Source organism: Dama dama, chromosome 8, assembly GCF_033118175.1.
Source record: "Dama dama isolate Ldn47 chromosome 8, ASM3311817v1, whole genome shotgun sequence".
NCBI classification, from domain to species: Eukaryota; Metazoa; Chordata; class Mammalia; order Artiodactyla; family Cervidae; genus Dama; species Dama dama.
Window position 1 is genome coordinate 11557278 of NC_083688.1, and position 15399 is coordinate 11572676.

At 45.8% G+C, this 15399-nt stretch overlaps 1 protein-coding gene and 1 non-coding gene across 2 annotated transcripts in view; both read right to left on the minus strand.

Annotated features, from left to right (window-relative positions):
- Window positions 1-8654, minus strand: part of MECR (mitochondrial trans-2-enoyl-CoA reductase) — a 37099-nt gene extending 28445 nt beyond the window's left edge. Inside the window, exon 1 of the mRNA XM_061148400.1 lies at window positions 8453-8654. Within this exon, the coding sequence (XP_061004383.1) occupies window positions 8453-8628 (176 nt within the window). The 5' untranslated portion in view covers window positions 8629-8654. The remainder of the gene's footprint in view (window positions 1-8452) is intronic.
- On the minus strand, window positions 7094-7197 carry LOC133061129 (U6 spliceosomal RNA). Its single transcript, XR_009693957.1, has one exon. It is a non-coding gene; the product is annotated as a U6 spliceosomal RNA (small nuclear RNA).
- Window positions 8655-15399: the final 6745 nt, after the last annotated feature.

Genomic DNA, 15399 nt, shown 5'->3' on the forward strand with positions numbered 1-15399 from the left:
CTTATTAGCTTTATATACAAGACAATGCTTAGTCCTCAAAATATCTGGATAGTGTTCTCACTCCAATTTTCAGATGGGAACTGCAACTCAGTGAAGTTAGGTAACTTACCCAAGGTTTAACAGTAAGTGGCAAGACTTGATCTTAAATTTGACCCCAAAGCTCAGACTGTCCAATGCTAAGCCGGTACTCCCTACACTGTGGGTGTGGAATCTTCGTCCTGGGAGATACTATGAGGTATTCCTTGGGGCACAAAACTTTTGGGCAACGCTGCCTACTAAACTCCCTTTATAAGATTCAGACTGCACTTTAGAGTCACGAAGGCTCTGAAAAGTCCTCCTGGGAAGAAATCCATGTGGCTTTGCATCCTCCTGTGTTCCAGGGTTAGCTTGGCCGGGAACTCTACCCTCACAGCACACAGGGGAACCAGCTGCCCCCAAATGGCAATTTAAAAAGCACTGCAACCCACTCCCAGTTCTCTTCTTTGTCTTGTGGGAGCCTAGCTGTGCGGCAGGAGGGGCAGGGCGAGGGGCAGGAGATGGAAAGTTAAAGCTGCAAACACAGGTGGCTGAGGGCGGGGATGGGCCTGACACAGGCTGCTCACCCAGGGGGCAGGCGGGGGTGGGGGGGAGCTGTGTTGGTCCAGCTGCCGCTCACCGGGGAGACCAGCCCCAGCCTGCTCCGCGGAATGCCATCAATGCCAGACACTGCTGTTCCTGCAGACAGTTCTAACTGCGTCGTCAAGGACACCGCTCTGCCAAGACAGGAAGGAACACCGGGCTGGGTCTGAATTCCAGGAGGTGAACCTTGAGTGTAATGATAGCAATTTCTTCCTTGTTTTTCATCTTTAAGCTCACCAAAGGAATGGGTGGCTGTGTTATGGAGTGCAAGCGAGGCACCCAAACACAGTCTGGCTGGATCTCAAGTCACTTTCCCAAGACGGTTCAGTACCTTCCCCCGCGAGCGTGATGGCGCCACGCAACTCAGAGGGCTGCCTCTGCCTTCACTCAACAGATCCCAGACGGGATAAGGTCACAATGGCTCCTTTGAGGCCAAGGCTGTACACCTGTGATGCCATATGAACTACAAGGGAGACAAAAGCAGGCAGAAGAAAGAGCCTTTTGAGAGGCGGGGAAAAGGGGCCAGTACTCTGGGGACTGGCTCGGTTATACTGGCTGTGTTGGATGGGCACCAGCCAGCTCTGCTAAGATATCTTTCCCGCCTTCTGCATTTAATTAGCCACCATTTGTCCTTATCCTGCATCTTCCATTCCATCACCTCAAAGTGCTCTTTGCAGGAAGAGCTGTCCTGGGTCAAGGAGACTTTCTCCTCTGCTTGTCACAGAGAGCCAAGAATGCGCCCTCCATCACAGGGCACTGGGTGAAGGTGACTGATGTCTTCTACGGCTCTCCTGGGTCTGTCTGCAATCCCCATAGTCAGACGCACGCTGCCTTCTGTGATTTAGTGAAGTGTTAGGCGTGTTGGGTACACTGTTGTGGGATCTGATTTTACCATTAATAAGCAGGGCACAATTGGGCCGCCATGGAGGAATGAAGTTTTCCAGCTTGCCCCCCAGCAGGAGATGCTGGTGGCCGCAGCTGGTGGTGTTCGGATGGAGTCCTGGGCTCTCAGGGAAGGCACCTTTCAGGGGGCAAAGCTCACTGTGTTCCGTGGGTGCGGGCACTCCCGCCTGCCTCCCTGTGCCGCCTCTGGTATCCCTACCTCAGAGTCCTCTGGCCCTCCCACCCTTTAGGACTTTTCTTCTGAAGCACAATCACTTTGAATGGAAGGGAATCAGAGACTGAGGGCAGCTTCTGGAAGTTTCTACTCAGGACTGGCAAAGAAATCCTCTCTCTATCCTCTCAAACTCCTTCTTTCCCTCCACTAAGATTACCAGAAAGCTTGCAGGCCTCCAATATTCTACACCTGCTAATATCAGGAAACCTGCTTGAAAGGAGCTGCAGAAGGTCTGCTGCTTAGTTTGCTGAGGGCTAATATCAGTAAACTCAGATATGCAGATGACACCAACCCTTACAGCAGAAAATGAAGAGGAACTAAAGAGCCTCTTGATGAAGGTGAAACAGGAGAGTGAAAAAGCTGGCTTAAGGATCAACATTCCAAAAACTAAGATCACGGCATCTGGTTCCATCACTTCATGGCAAACAGATGGGGAAACAGTGAGAGACTTTATTTTCTTGGGCTCTAAGATTACTGTGGACAGTGACTGCAGCCATGCAATTAAAAGATGCTTGCTCCTTGGAAGAAAAGCTATGACCAACCTAGACAGTGTATTAAAAAGCAGAGATATTACTGACAAAGGTCCATCTAGTCAAAGCTATGGTTTTTCCAGTAGTCATGTATGGATGTGAGAGCTGGACCATAAAGAAAGCTGAGTGCCAAAGAATTGATGCTTTCGAGCTGTGGCGCTGGAAAAGACTCTTGAGAGTCCCTCGGACAGCAAGGAGACCAAGCCAGTGAATGCTAAAGGAAACCAACCCTGAATATTCATTGGAAGGACTGATGCTGAAGCTGAAGCTCCAATACTTTGACCACCTGATGCGAAGAGCCGACTCACTGGAAAAGACCCTGATGCTGGGAAAGGTTGAAGGCAGGAGGAGAAGAGGGTGACAGAGGATGAGATGGTTGGGTGGCATCACTGACTCAATGGACATGAATTTGAGCAAGCTCCAGGAGATGGTGAAGGACAGCGAAGCCTGGAGTGCTGCAGTCCATGGGGTCGCCAAGAGTCAGATATGACTGAGCGACTGAAGAAGAACAATTCTCTGTGCTGCCTCAGAGACGGAGACGGGGCCACAGCAGGGCGCAGCCTGCGGCTCTTTTGTCTCTTTGCTGGGTATGATGACGACGCAGCCCCTGCCTGGTGGGCTGCTGACTTTGGGGGCAAAGGGGCCCCTTGGTGAAATCTTGTACCCAGGACCCCTTATTTCAAGCCATGCCCTTGCTCCTGGGACGGGCGCCGAAGCAAATCCTGGTGAGCAGGCCGTCTGCTTCAGCTTCTGACACCATCAGAAGTGGACAATTGTTGAATCAGAAGGCTCAAGCCTCATAATCATTTCCACGGTTGCAGGAACATTAAGAAGGATGCCGAGGCCTTGTCTTATCTTGGCAGAAAAAAGTGTTGTTTGGGGAGAATGAGGCAAACAGGAGTGCAGGTTTTGAGGTACATAGAAAAGGGAGCTATGAAGCTTTGTCACTGGCTTTGTCACAGAAGACAAGGGCAGGGGGGATGGCACGCATGCCTATTTTCTTCTTTTTGGTCACACGGCACGGCATGTGGGGTCTTAGATCCCTGATCAGGGATCAAATCCACACTCCCTGCAGTAGAAGCTCAGTCTTAACCACTGGACCGCCAGGGAAGTCCCATGAATGCCCATATTTACTACAGCTGACCTTGGTCAATCCCCTTTATCAAAAAATAAAAAAAAAAAAAAAAAAAAAAGGAATAGCACAGGGAACTATACTCAATATCCTGTAATAAACCACAATGGAAAAGAATATGAAAAAACATATATATATATATATATATAGACTGTATATATACATATATACGTAAAACTGAATTACTTTGCTGCATACCAGAAACTAACATAACATTTTAAATCAACTATACTTCAATTAAAGAAACCAACCCCCCCACTACCCCGCAAAAGACAAAAACAAAACAAGAACAACAAAACTGAAAAGAATGGAGACTGGCGTGACAGCCTCACTCAAACAGTGAGTGGTGGGGATGGGACTAGAAGCCAGGCCAGTGCTCCCGAGAGTGGTCCCGGATGACATACCATGAGCCACAGATTAGCCTCGTGTTATCTCTGCTCTTGCTTCTCTAAAATGAAGACCCTTCCCACCATTCAGGCTGGGAGAGGCCTGGACCACACCGGAGCTGCTAGGAGAGGCCAGATGAGAAGAACTTGGCGCTCCTTGGGCTGCGTCTAGGGACAGTTCCTCGGAGGTGTGCCGCCACCTTTGACCCTCAGAGGCAAGATTGAGGAGGCCGGGGTAGAAGGACTGCGCCCCAAACCCGGCTGGATGCAAGGTAACGTAAAGTGCGTTACAGGAAACCAAATCCAGCTGCAGTCTGAATCCTGTGACCAAGGCTCCTCCCTTCTGAGCCTCTTTCAGCACATCCCTCCCTCAAGGACCACAGACTGAGCGCATTCAAGGAGGGTCATCAGTCAGACACACCACATTTTCTCTTTCCTCTGGGCTTCTGCCCATGCAGGCTCTATACTTTCACTCCTTATATACGGCCCCCAGATTTTCTGGGGGGCTCAACTGAGACCTTGCGTCTCCAGAGCAAGCACTCTGACAGGGCCGGGTGCTCCTCTCCTGTGTGTCCACAGATTCTATCACAGCACTTACCCCCGGACCATCTCCTGGACTGGAGTGTGAACTCCTGGAGGGCAAAGTCCACAGATTATTCACCTCAGTACCCAGCACTTAGTAGGCCCTCAAAAAACAAATGCTGGCTCACACGGTAGGCGCACAATGAGTTCTGTCCCCTCCTCCTTCACTCATGACCACAGTGGAGAGCTCCAGGAGACCAACCAACAAGCAAACAAATCCAAGTTCTTTCAACAGGGTGCCAAATGAGAATGTTAACTTTTTTTTCAAAGCACTGTAATTCTGATTTAAAAACCAAGTCACTTGCATACAGCTTCAGTTTTAAACATTGACATCAGCTGTAAAAAGAAGAAATCTCCCGAGAGTAAACAGTGCCCTAGAGTGAGAACTCACTACCTACACAGCCTGGGTCCCCACCACCTGCTCCCCCTAATTCCATCTGGCTAAGACAGAATGGGTATTTGTCCAAAGGCTTCACAGCTTTATTTCATTCTGTGCTAGCAGCAGGCAGGTGAGAAAGCCATGATGACTACGATGCTGTTTTATGAAAGCTTCAGAATCCTGAAAAGCGGATGAGACAGAGGATAGCATTCCTACCATCTTCCCCGGGGATAAGGTGGGGAGGGGGGGGGTACTGCCCTTCCAATGAAGAGCAGAGACTTGGGGTCACCTGAATGACCAATAATTTCACCGTTTCTTCTGATCTTATTTCCAACTTTATACTCCATCTCATGCTCAAAAAACATTTGAGATGACGGTCATTGTTTCTTCAGGTCTATGTCTATATCGTGGGCTGTTAGAAAAGTGACATCCTAGTTGTGTGATCTTGGGCAAGTGACTTTCAAATGTCTTGAGCCTCAGTTTTCTTACCTGTAAAATGGTGATAGCAATGACCAAAACTGGGTTACTGTGATTTTAAAAATCCATATGTGGGGAACTTAGCCCAGTTCCTGCCACTTAGTAGCTACACAGTAAATGAGAGCTGTCATTACCACAAGATCCAGAGACTGGCAAGTTCTAAAAGGAGACTTGCAGGAACAAGAGGAAAGTGGACACTGGAGTTTCTGGGGATTATCTGATAGAGAATCCAGAACTCTGCACAAGGGGTGATGGTCATGGGGACCTCTGAAATTTCTGGAATGTTTGTAATTCTCCCATGTTTGTAATTTTCTCCCGCAGTCTTATTTCATTTAGATCAGCAGTTCAATTTAGATCAGCAGTTCAATTCTTTACATGAAAAAGACCCAAGTGCTTATTTAGGGGATTCATTTGGGGGTAAAAGAAAGAAACTTACTAAGAGACTAAAGGAAAAGGCCTTAGCAGAGCACAGCCAGAATGTTTGGGAGCAAGAGGAATAAAGAGAGGGACATTCAGAATGCTGACAGGAGAACAGGAGGCCCCTAGAGGCCTCATTCTGAGGAGTTCTGCCGCTGACACAGATCTGAACAAACTCTTCCTAGTTCCCTCCCTGCTGTTCCCAGAACTCCGCCCACAGTGTAAGCATTACAAGTCACATCAGGTCGGGGAACACTCTGCTGGGACTCTGCTCAGACACTGTGACCCCACTCGGTGTAACCTGACACATCCAGTCACTGGGATGTTTAAAGGACACCTGATTCTGTGACAGTGTGGTTACCCTAAACCACCTAAGACATGACAACAAAGAGGAGAATCCCAGTCTCTGGCCTCAGTCCATGCTTGGGTTGCCTGAATCTGGGTCAGAAGGGAAGGCTGTCCTTTAGAGGCAGAGAGAATTACTGCCTGCCTCAGTCCGTACCTATAGGGCAATGGTTTTCAACCCTGGCTGGGGCATCAGAGTCACTTGGAGAGCTTTAAAAACTCAGATGATGGAGACTCCCCTGGTGGTCCAGTGGTTGAAAATCCGCCTGGCAATACAGGGGATGTGGGTTTGACCCCTGGTCAGAGAACTAAGATCCTACATGCCACAGAGCAACTAAGCCCAGGCACTGCCAACTACTGAACCCGCACGCTCCACAGCCCATGTCGCACGACCAGAGTAGTTAGTGTGCTGAAGTGAAAGGTCTCGCAACGACACAATGAAGATGCCACGTGCCACAACTAAGACTGAACACAGCTAGGTAAATAATACAATGCTTCGTGGAAGGACCGTGCTTTGAACTTCTGGGAAATGATCAGGGTTCCACACAAGGAGATAAGAGAAGCTCTTTTTCCTAAGTGGTATCTGCAACCAGATCAGTCTGTTCTATAATAGCTTCCCTGGCTCTCCAAGGGGTGGGAATCTATCAGGAGGCAGCTGCGCTCGGCTGCCTAACTTTCCCATACCTTTCTCAGGGTCCCTGAACATCGGAGACACCTGCCTCATCACCACAGAACTCAATAATAGGTACACTTATTAAAGAAACTAGATTCAGATTCAACTAACATTTTTGGAGCTCCTTTTCTGTGGCAGGCCCTGCAGCAGACACATAAAAATTGCAAGCCTGTGAGAGAGGCACTACCTCGTTCCCACTAGGGGTGCATTCCTGGAAAAACAATGTTCATCAGAGCTTTACCCACTCATTACAGCAGTCCTCAGTGGATGTGTTCCCAACATGGTGATTTATCACCTATGATCAACATACAAATGGGTTTACTGACTGATGTATCTTCTCAAAATTTCAGTTGCTCTAATTGAGTGCATGACCATGCACTGATATCTGAGGCTTATCCCCTTCAGCTGTCAAAACATCTAGCTTGTATTTTTTAAGTAAAAATATGGAACACTTCACAAATTTGCGTGTCACCCTTGCACAGGGACCATGGTAATCTCTATATCATTTCAACTTTAATATCTGAGCTGCTGAAGCCAGCACTCTGGCCTGAATTTGAATCATGAAAATAATTCCTGTTTGTCATTTGGAAAGCAATCAAACCATTTGCTGGGAATCAAAGAGTTTTAAACAAGGGACTGCGAGAGAGGATGCAGGTACTTTTTGGTGAAGAGCATTCCTTTTATGGAAGCTGATTAGCACTATGAACTATAACTACATTGTCTCCATTTTTAAATGTCATGAAACTGAAGCTCAGAGAATCTCAGTAACTTGTTAAACACACACAGCTAGGACAGGGAGGGCAAGGACTTGACCCCAGGTCTTCTGATTTCCAGATCCATGCTTTTACCCTCGTACCACCAGTGGACCTCACTAGGTCTTCTGCACGGCTATAAGCACTTATGTACAGATATATAATTGTTGAAAATTCACATACTGTTTTTTTCAGCCACATGCAGAAATCATGGATTAAGATCCAATAGAATTTTAGGATATAATCACTAAAGTAACAAGGGCTCAGAGGGGCTGAGTGATTTGTCCAAGATCAAACAGCTACTAAGAGGCAGAGCCTGTATTTGACCTTAGGTCTGTATGGCTCCAAAACAGGAGCTCTTTTTAACTAGCTAAAGGCACACACACAGTGTACTGGAGAGGAAATCACACGAGACAGGACTCAGAAGCCAAGAATTCCTGTCTCTGTTCCAATTTTTATTAGCTAAATTACTTTGGACAAGTCCCTTGCCTTCTGCAAACTGGAAGCAATGATCTCTGATCTACTTCACTATGAGAAGTGAAGATCCAAATGAACAAAAAATATTCTGAAAATTCCTTCCATAAAGCAATAGAGCATAGGAATTCACGTAGGCCAGTCAGACAGCTGTGGGTTCAAAAATTCCGACTCTGCCACTTAATGGCTTGTGTGATCTTGGACAACTGATTTTACTTCTCATGTCTCCATTTTCTCATCTGCAAAATGGGGCTAAATCAAGTACCCTACACCAAAGGGTTGTTGTGACGATTAAATGAGAGCATCCATTTATATACGGATTGGCCCACATAGAGTACAGGATGAGTGAACATCAGCCACTATCACCAAAACTGTGCCTGCCAGGTTTTCAATTTCCTCAAGCACGGACTTTCTGAGCTACCACACCTGGGCAACAGTTTCCTATTACTCTCTGCCTTCGTCCTCTGGCCTTGACCCTCCTTCCCTTTCCAGTATCCCTTCCCTACAGCCCATTTTAATACCCCCCTGGCAACCCCAGTGCCCTTCCCCCATTTCGGCGCCGTGTCTTACTCGAGGACTTTGGCTGGGTCCCCGTGGTGCCCATAGACCAGCGCCCGGACCCGGGAAGGCTCGGCAGAGGCAGAGAAGGAGGCGGCGGCAAGCCGCCGCCGGCTGGACTCTGGAAGCAGCCTCTGCCCCAGCTGGGCCGGGGCTCGAGCCCTGCAGAGCGCCCGGCAGACCCACATGTTCCCTCCAGTCAACTCAGAGCCAGACGCTGCGAGATACGTCATCTTTCAGCGACCGCTCGCCAGCGCCCGGCACCGCCTCCCGCGTGACCACGCCCCCTCTCCCCTTTTTAAAGGGCTGTCGCGGTCCTCCGCAGCTGGCGCTGGCGCTAGGTGAAACTCCCTGGGAAACCGGGAGTGGTCGGAGGAGGGAATTAGGGGCGTCTCGGAGACTCTGAGCCTTCCAGGGTTGAACTCCTAACAATGAACGTTAGAAATTGGCTTAAAGCTGGGACTGTGGTCTGCGATTGGTGTTTGATTCAGGGGAAGATTTTCCCCTTCCCTGGCCTCAGTTTCCCCTCCCCACTATTACATCGCTCACTGTGTTCAAATGAGTCGTTATTTCATTCAATCCCCAGTGTCTTCTAATTAGCGTCGGATGGCAAACCTTGCTTCCCTACACTACTTACATCTACACTAAGAGTGGATGTAAGTAGATGTGGAGGTATGAGTACTGGGTTTGGAGTTAGAAGATGTAGGTTCAAATCCTAGACTTGCCGCTTGTTAGCTTGGCCACCTCGGGCTAGTGACTGAAACTGTGAGACAGCTTTCTCATTCCTTGCTGTTGTTGTTATTCAGTCATTCAGTCCTGTCCAACTTTTCGCGACCCCATGAACCGCAGCACACCAGGCTTCCCCTTCCTTCACTTATCTGCTGGAGTTTGCTCAAACTCCTGTCCATTGAGTCAATGATGCCATCCAATAATCTCATCCTCTTGTTGTCCCCTTCTCCTCCTGCCCTCACTCTTTCCCAGCATCAGGATCTTTTCCAATGCGTCAGTTCTTCGAATCAGGTGGCCAAAGTATTTCAGCTTCAGCTTCAGCATCAGTCCTTCCAATGAATATTCAGGGTTGATTTCCTTTAGGATTGACTGGTTTGATCTCCCTGCTGTCCAAGGGACTCTAAAAAGTCTTCTCCAGCACCACAGTTCGAAAACATTAGTTCTTCAGTGCTCGGCCTTCTTTATGGTCCAACTCTCACATCTGTACATGACTACTTGAAAAACCATAGCTTTGACGAAACAGAGCTTTGAGGAAGTGTGGCGTGAACAGGTGTAACCCAGGAAAGATGCTTATCACATTATTTGTGGAAGGAAGACACAAGCATAACTAAAACCCTAGTTGAATATTAGGGCATGACAGAGGGCACTTCTGGAGTCTGAAGGAGAGAGGTGTTTTGGGACTGAGGTGGGGGTGGGGGCTCTTGGAGGAGGTGATGTTGGAGACAGTCCTGTGACTCAAAATCTTCAATATTTATGAAAACCACCTGAGGTCCCATCTCAGACCTGAATTAGAATCTTGGGGAGGGATCCAGGAAACTACGTTTTTTATATTTATTTTTTAATTTTTAACTTAATTTTCATAGAATTTCAGATCTGTAAAATAATCACATTCTCTCTATACCTTCATCTAGATCCCCCAGAAATTAACATCATGTATAACATGTATAACAAAATGATCAAAATAAAGAAATTAACAAGTCTGCACAACCACCAAATCTTATTCACATTTTAATCAGTTATCCCTTGAATACAGTTTTTCTTGTTCAGGACCCAATTCATGATCACATGTTACATTTAGTTGCCTTAATTCTTTAGGAATCTACATATCCTTTTTTTTCTTTCTTTTGAATCTACATTTCTTACAAGCTCTTAAGAATTTTCTGATGCAGGTGGCCTGGGGAACAAACTTGAGAAACACTGAACCAGGACTTAAAAGGATAAGGAAGAATTCCTTTCATTGGGTTTAATTGACCTCAAAGTTGCCAAATTGGAGCCTTTCCTATGAGGAGGAAAAGAAAGTGTCAGGTCAAAGGCTGTACATGCTGCATTCTGGCAAACCTGGCTTTGAGTCCTGGCTCTGCCACTATTTGGCCATTTGATTTTGGACAAGTCACCTGGTCTCTCTGTGTCTCCATTTCCTTATCCTTAAAATGAAGGAAACAATCTGATTCAAGATGATTGTGAGCTACTATTTACGTGAAGCATTTAACACAATGTTTGGCATGAAAGCATTTGCTAACTGTTATCAGGGGTTATTGTAAAGATTAAATGAGAAATATCATCTGTAAAACACCCAGACTGGCTTACAGTACATGCTCAAAAGTGTTTGTACTTTAAACAAAGTTATTTATTTCTTTACTCATTTTTGGCTGCATAGGATCTCTTTTGCTGTGCTCGGGCTTTCTCCAGTTGTGGTGAGCAGGGGTTACTCTTTGTTGCAGTGCTTGGGCTTCCCATTGCGGTGGCTTCTTTTATTTTGTGGAGCACAGGCTCTAGGTGCGTGGGCTTCAGTAGATGTGGTTCGTGTGCTGCGTAGTTGTTTACACAGGCTTGGTTGCTTCACCACATGAGGAATCTTCCCGGGCCAGGGATTGAACCCTTGTCCCCTGCATTGGCAGGTGGATTCTTAACCACTGGACTTAGATTATTAACCACTGGACTACCAGAGAAGTCCCTACTTATTTTTATTATTAGAGCAAATTAGTGTTCCATAGTGGGAGGAAGACTTGGTCCCACAGGACACACACACACACACACACACACACACACACACACACACACACACACACACAGAGTCTTGCCTATCTTCTATTTTCACAGTGACCCACAGTTCTATTTCTGTTGGAAGACTCCCTAAGTGACATTGAGCTGTTGATTTTATCTTCTTTATGAAACTGGTTCCTCTGAATCCCCTGGGCAGCTCATCCAGGAAGCCTGGAGAATCACCCAGCCTCAACCAGCCGGTCTTCCTCTTTGTGGGCTGGATATGGTCCCCTGTCCATCACGATAGCCCTCATTTTTGGCCCAGGACATCAGCTCTTGTTTGAACTATGTCAACAGTCTTCTTCCTAACTGAAATCCTCTCCCTTCTCTCTCTCTCTCCATTTCCTTCTTTCTCAGGCCTCCAGAATTACTTTCTTTTTTTAAGAGAAAGACCAGATTTTGTTGTTCCCTTGCTTAAAATCCTTCCATGATTCCTCAATATTCAGGGAGAACCAGAAGCTACAGTTCTTTGTATTATAAAACTGTGAACTATTGATATATTAAACTTAAACTTGTAAACAAAACTATGGTTCTATACTAATTTTATCATTCTCTCACACTACTGACATGTTTTAAAATCTTCAGAAAAATAGATGGAGGAAAAACACCTTAAAATAACAACAAAAAATTTCTACTTATTGTAATTAATCTATCTTCTTGCGAGTTAGAAAAACATGACTGGGACTTCCCTGGTGGTCCAGTGGCTAAGACTCTGCACTCCCAATGCAGGGGGCCTGGGTTCAATCTCTGGTCAGGGAATTTTAAGTTCCCACATGCCACAGTTAAGAATTTGAGTGCTGCAACTAAAAGATCCCCCATGATAAACAAATAAATAAATATTAGGAAAAAAGATAAAAACATGACTGTGGTTTTAATTCACATGTAGCATCCCTCAGCTTGACTTGAGGAACATTTGGGCTTCTTCAGGGGAACCATTTGAGAACCACTGATTGAGGGGACCAGATCCAATTGTCCTGGTCTTACATTCAAGACCCCTTGTCCCTCGACTCCCACACTGTCTTTATTTTCTGCTGTTGGACCATGCAGAGACTACGATGCACCCAAACCTGACACCAAGCTTTCCCAGTACTTCCATGTCTTGTGCCCTTATTCAGGCTGTTCCTTCTGCCTGAAATGCTCTTCCTTGCGTTGCCTATCTAGGAAACTCCAGGTTCAGGTATCACTTCTCTGATGTTGTTTCCCAAACCCCCCCAGGCTGAGTCAATTCTGGTGCCTTTGTGTTTTCTTTGGGCTGGTGTTATGACCTTTAGGACATAGTCTCTTATTTATTTATGTGCCCATTTCCCCCTCCAGGCAAGAATAGGGCCACGTTTAGTGCATCTCCATGACACCAGCACCCAATATGGGGCCTGGCACAGGTTAGGTGTTATGAATATTCCATGAGTTGAAAGTAATTGAATTTCCTCATGGCCTGAGCCTATCGATGGTAGCATCTCCTTTTCCCTAGATTTGGGCTTGTCACTTCAGGTCGAGACTTTCCGTTTCCCTTCCTTCTTCTCTCAAGGATTAGAGAAGCCTGTGGTCTTTTTCAAGTGGAGCAGAATGTTCTCTTTTCATCTGTCCATCTGTTACTTGTGTCCTTTTCTCCTTCCAGCTCAATCTCTGCCCGTAGTCTTCCTCTGCACAAAGAAGGCTGTGGAATCAGTCTGACCTAGGTCTGAGCTCTGGACCCACCATTATTAGCTGTGTGACCTTGGGCAAGTGTCTTATGCTTTCTGAGACACCCAAAAAGCTTTTCTGCGTTTCTTGGTTTCCACATCCCCCCCAGATGGGACTAGCAGTAAACTCCTGCCATGGGGCTTTTGCAACTGTCCTCTGCGGCAGCACCCCTGCCTGGTTGCTTCTTCTTTTTCATCAGATTTTTCTCCTTGAGTTTCCTTTTCTGGATGGTCCTTTCTGTCTCCTCTCTGTGTGTTTGCTGTTGGTCTCTCCCGGGAAAATGTAAGCTTCACGAAGGCAAGAACCGTGTCTGCATTCGTTCATCCATTCAATATTTCTTGAGTTCTGACTATAGGCCAGATACCAAGCAGTGGGATGTAAGACAGAGTCCTTGCCTTTAGGGAGCTCGTGTTCTAAAGCTGCAGACACACAACGAATATGCCATACGAGTAGGTGCCTTCATTTAAAATGGCAAGAATCCCCTTTCCCCTACTGTTTCTCTCCATTTCTTTCTTTTATTTATTGATGACTGTGCCGGTCTTCGTTGATGCACGTGTACTTTCTCTAGCTGCAGTGAGTGGGGGCTTACTCTTCAATGTGGTGCGCCGGCTTCTGACTGCAGAGGCTTCTCCTGTTGCAGAGCACAGGCCCGAGGGGCTTGGTCACAGTACTTGCAGCACGCAGTCTCAGCAGTTGCGGTGCACAGGCTTAGTTGCTCCTTGGCATGTGGGATCTTCCTGGACTAGGGAATGAACCCATGTCTCTTGTATTGGCAGATGGATTCTTAATCACTGGACCACCAGGGAGGTCCCATCTCCCCCATTTCTCCAGTATACTACTGTCTCACACACCAGAGAATTTGCTTTTTTTTTTTTTTTGGTTGTTTATTGTTCTTATCTTTGCATTGGAATATAAGCTCCATGAGGGTGGGGATTTTTATCTGTCTTATATCTTCACTTTGGCTTAGAGTAACTGTTGGACAGATAAACTGATATCTAGTGTTTGTTGATTTGCTCCATACGGAGACAGGCCTCAGCTTCTATTCAATTCAAGCCAGAAATCTTTGATTGAAGTCTCGGAGGTGCTGCATACTACACGTAATCTTGGAAAAGTCACTTTCTTTCTCTGTACCTTAATTTTCTCAACTGTGTCATGGGAAAAATAGTGGTAAAGATTAAATGAGTCCATACAGGTGAAACACATAGAAGGTACCTGGTCTTATGTAGAAATGGAAAACTAGTTTGTAGTCATTGTACAAAGGTTTATACTGGGCAGAGGCCCAAATGTACTTAACCTGTGTAGCCTGGAGATAGACTAGAATCAATGAGGGTCATTGAGGGGGGTAGATTTCATGGCATGATGAGAAAGAACTTTTTAAAAGCCAGCCAGCATAGCAAGGAGAAATAGCTGAATCCATTATTACAGCTGGAGACTTCAACAGCTCTCTCTCAGAAATAAACATGTCCAGCAGGCAGAAACTCAGGGAAGACATAATTAAACTCCACAACACCATCAATCAACTAAAGATAAAGGTCATCTAAAAACTACTTCAGGGACTTTTCTGATGGATTGGGGGCTAAGACTCTGAGTTCCCAGTGCAGGTGGCCAGGGTTTGATCTCTGGTCAGGGAACTAGATCCCACATGCTGAAACTAAATAAATAAAGACTACTTCATCCAACAACAGCAGAGTACACAGTCTTCCCAAGATCACATGGAATTTTTACCAAGATAGACCACCTACTGGACCATAAAACACAACTTAACAAACTTGAAAGAAAAGAATCATACAGTGATTGCTCTCAGATCATAGTTGAATTAAACTAGAAATAATAACAGAGAGTTGAAAAATCCCCAAATACTTGGAGATTAAATAACATACTTCTAAAAAACACATGGGTCAAAGAAATCTCAAGAGGAATTGAAATTTTTTGACATATTAATAAATGAAAACACAACTTATCAAAATTTGTGGGATGCTGGGTAAGCAGTGCATAGAGGGAAATTTATAGCACTGAATGCATCTATGAGAAAAGGAAAAAGATCTGCAATTAATCATCTAAACTTCTGCCTTAAGAAACTAGAAACAGAAGAGCAAATCGAATGCCAGGGAAGCAGGAAAATAATAAAAATTAGAGCTGAAATCAGTGAAATGAAAAATAGGAAATCAATAGAGAAAAATCAACCAAACCAAAAGCTGCTTCTTTGAAAAGATTAATAAATTGATAAGTCTCTAGCCAGACTAGGAAAAGAAGAGAAAGGACACAGATTACTAATATCAGAAATGAAAGGGGGGACATCACTACAGATCCCACGGACATTAAAAGGATGATAAAGGCCAACAAAAGACCATCTAGTCAAAGCTATGGTTTTTCCAGTAGTCATGTATGGATGTGACAGTTGGACTATAAAGAAAGCTGAGCACTGAAGAACTGATGCTTTTGAACTGTGGTGCTGGAGAAGACTCTTGAGAGTCCCTTGGACTGCAAGGAGATCCAACCAGTCCATC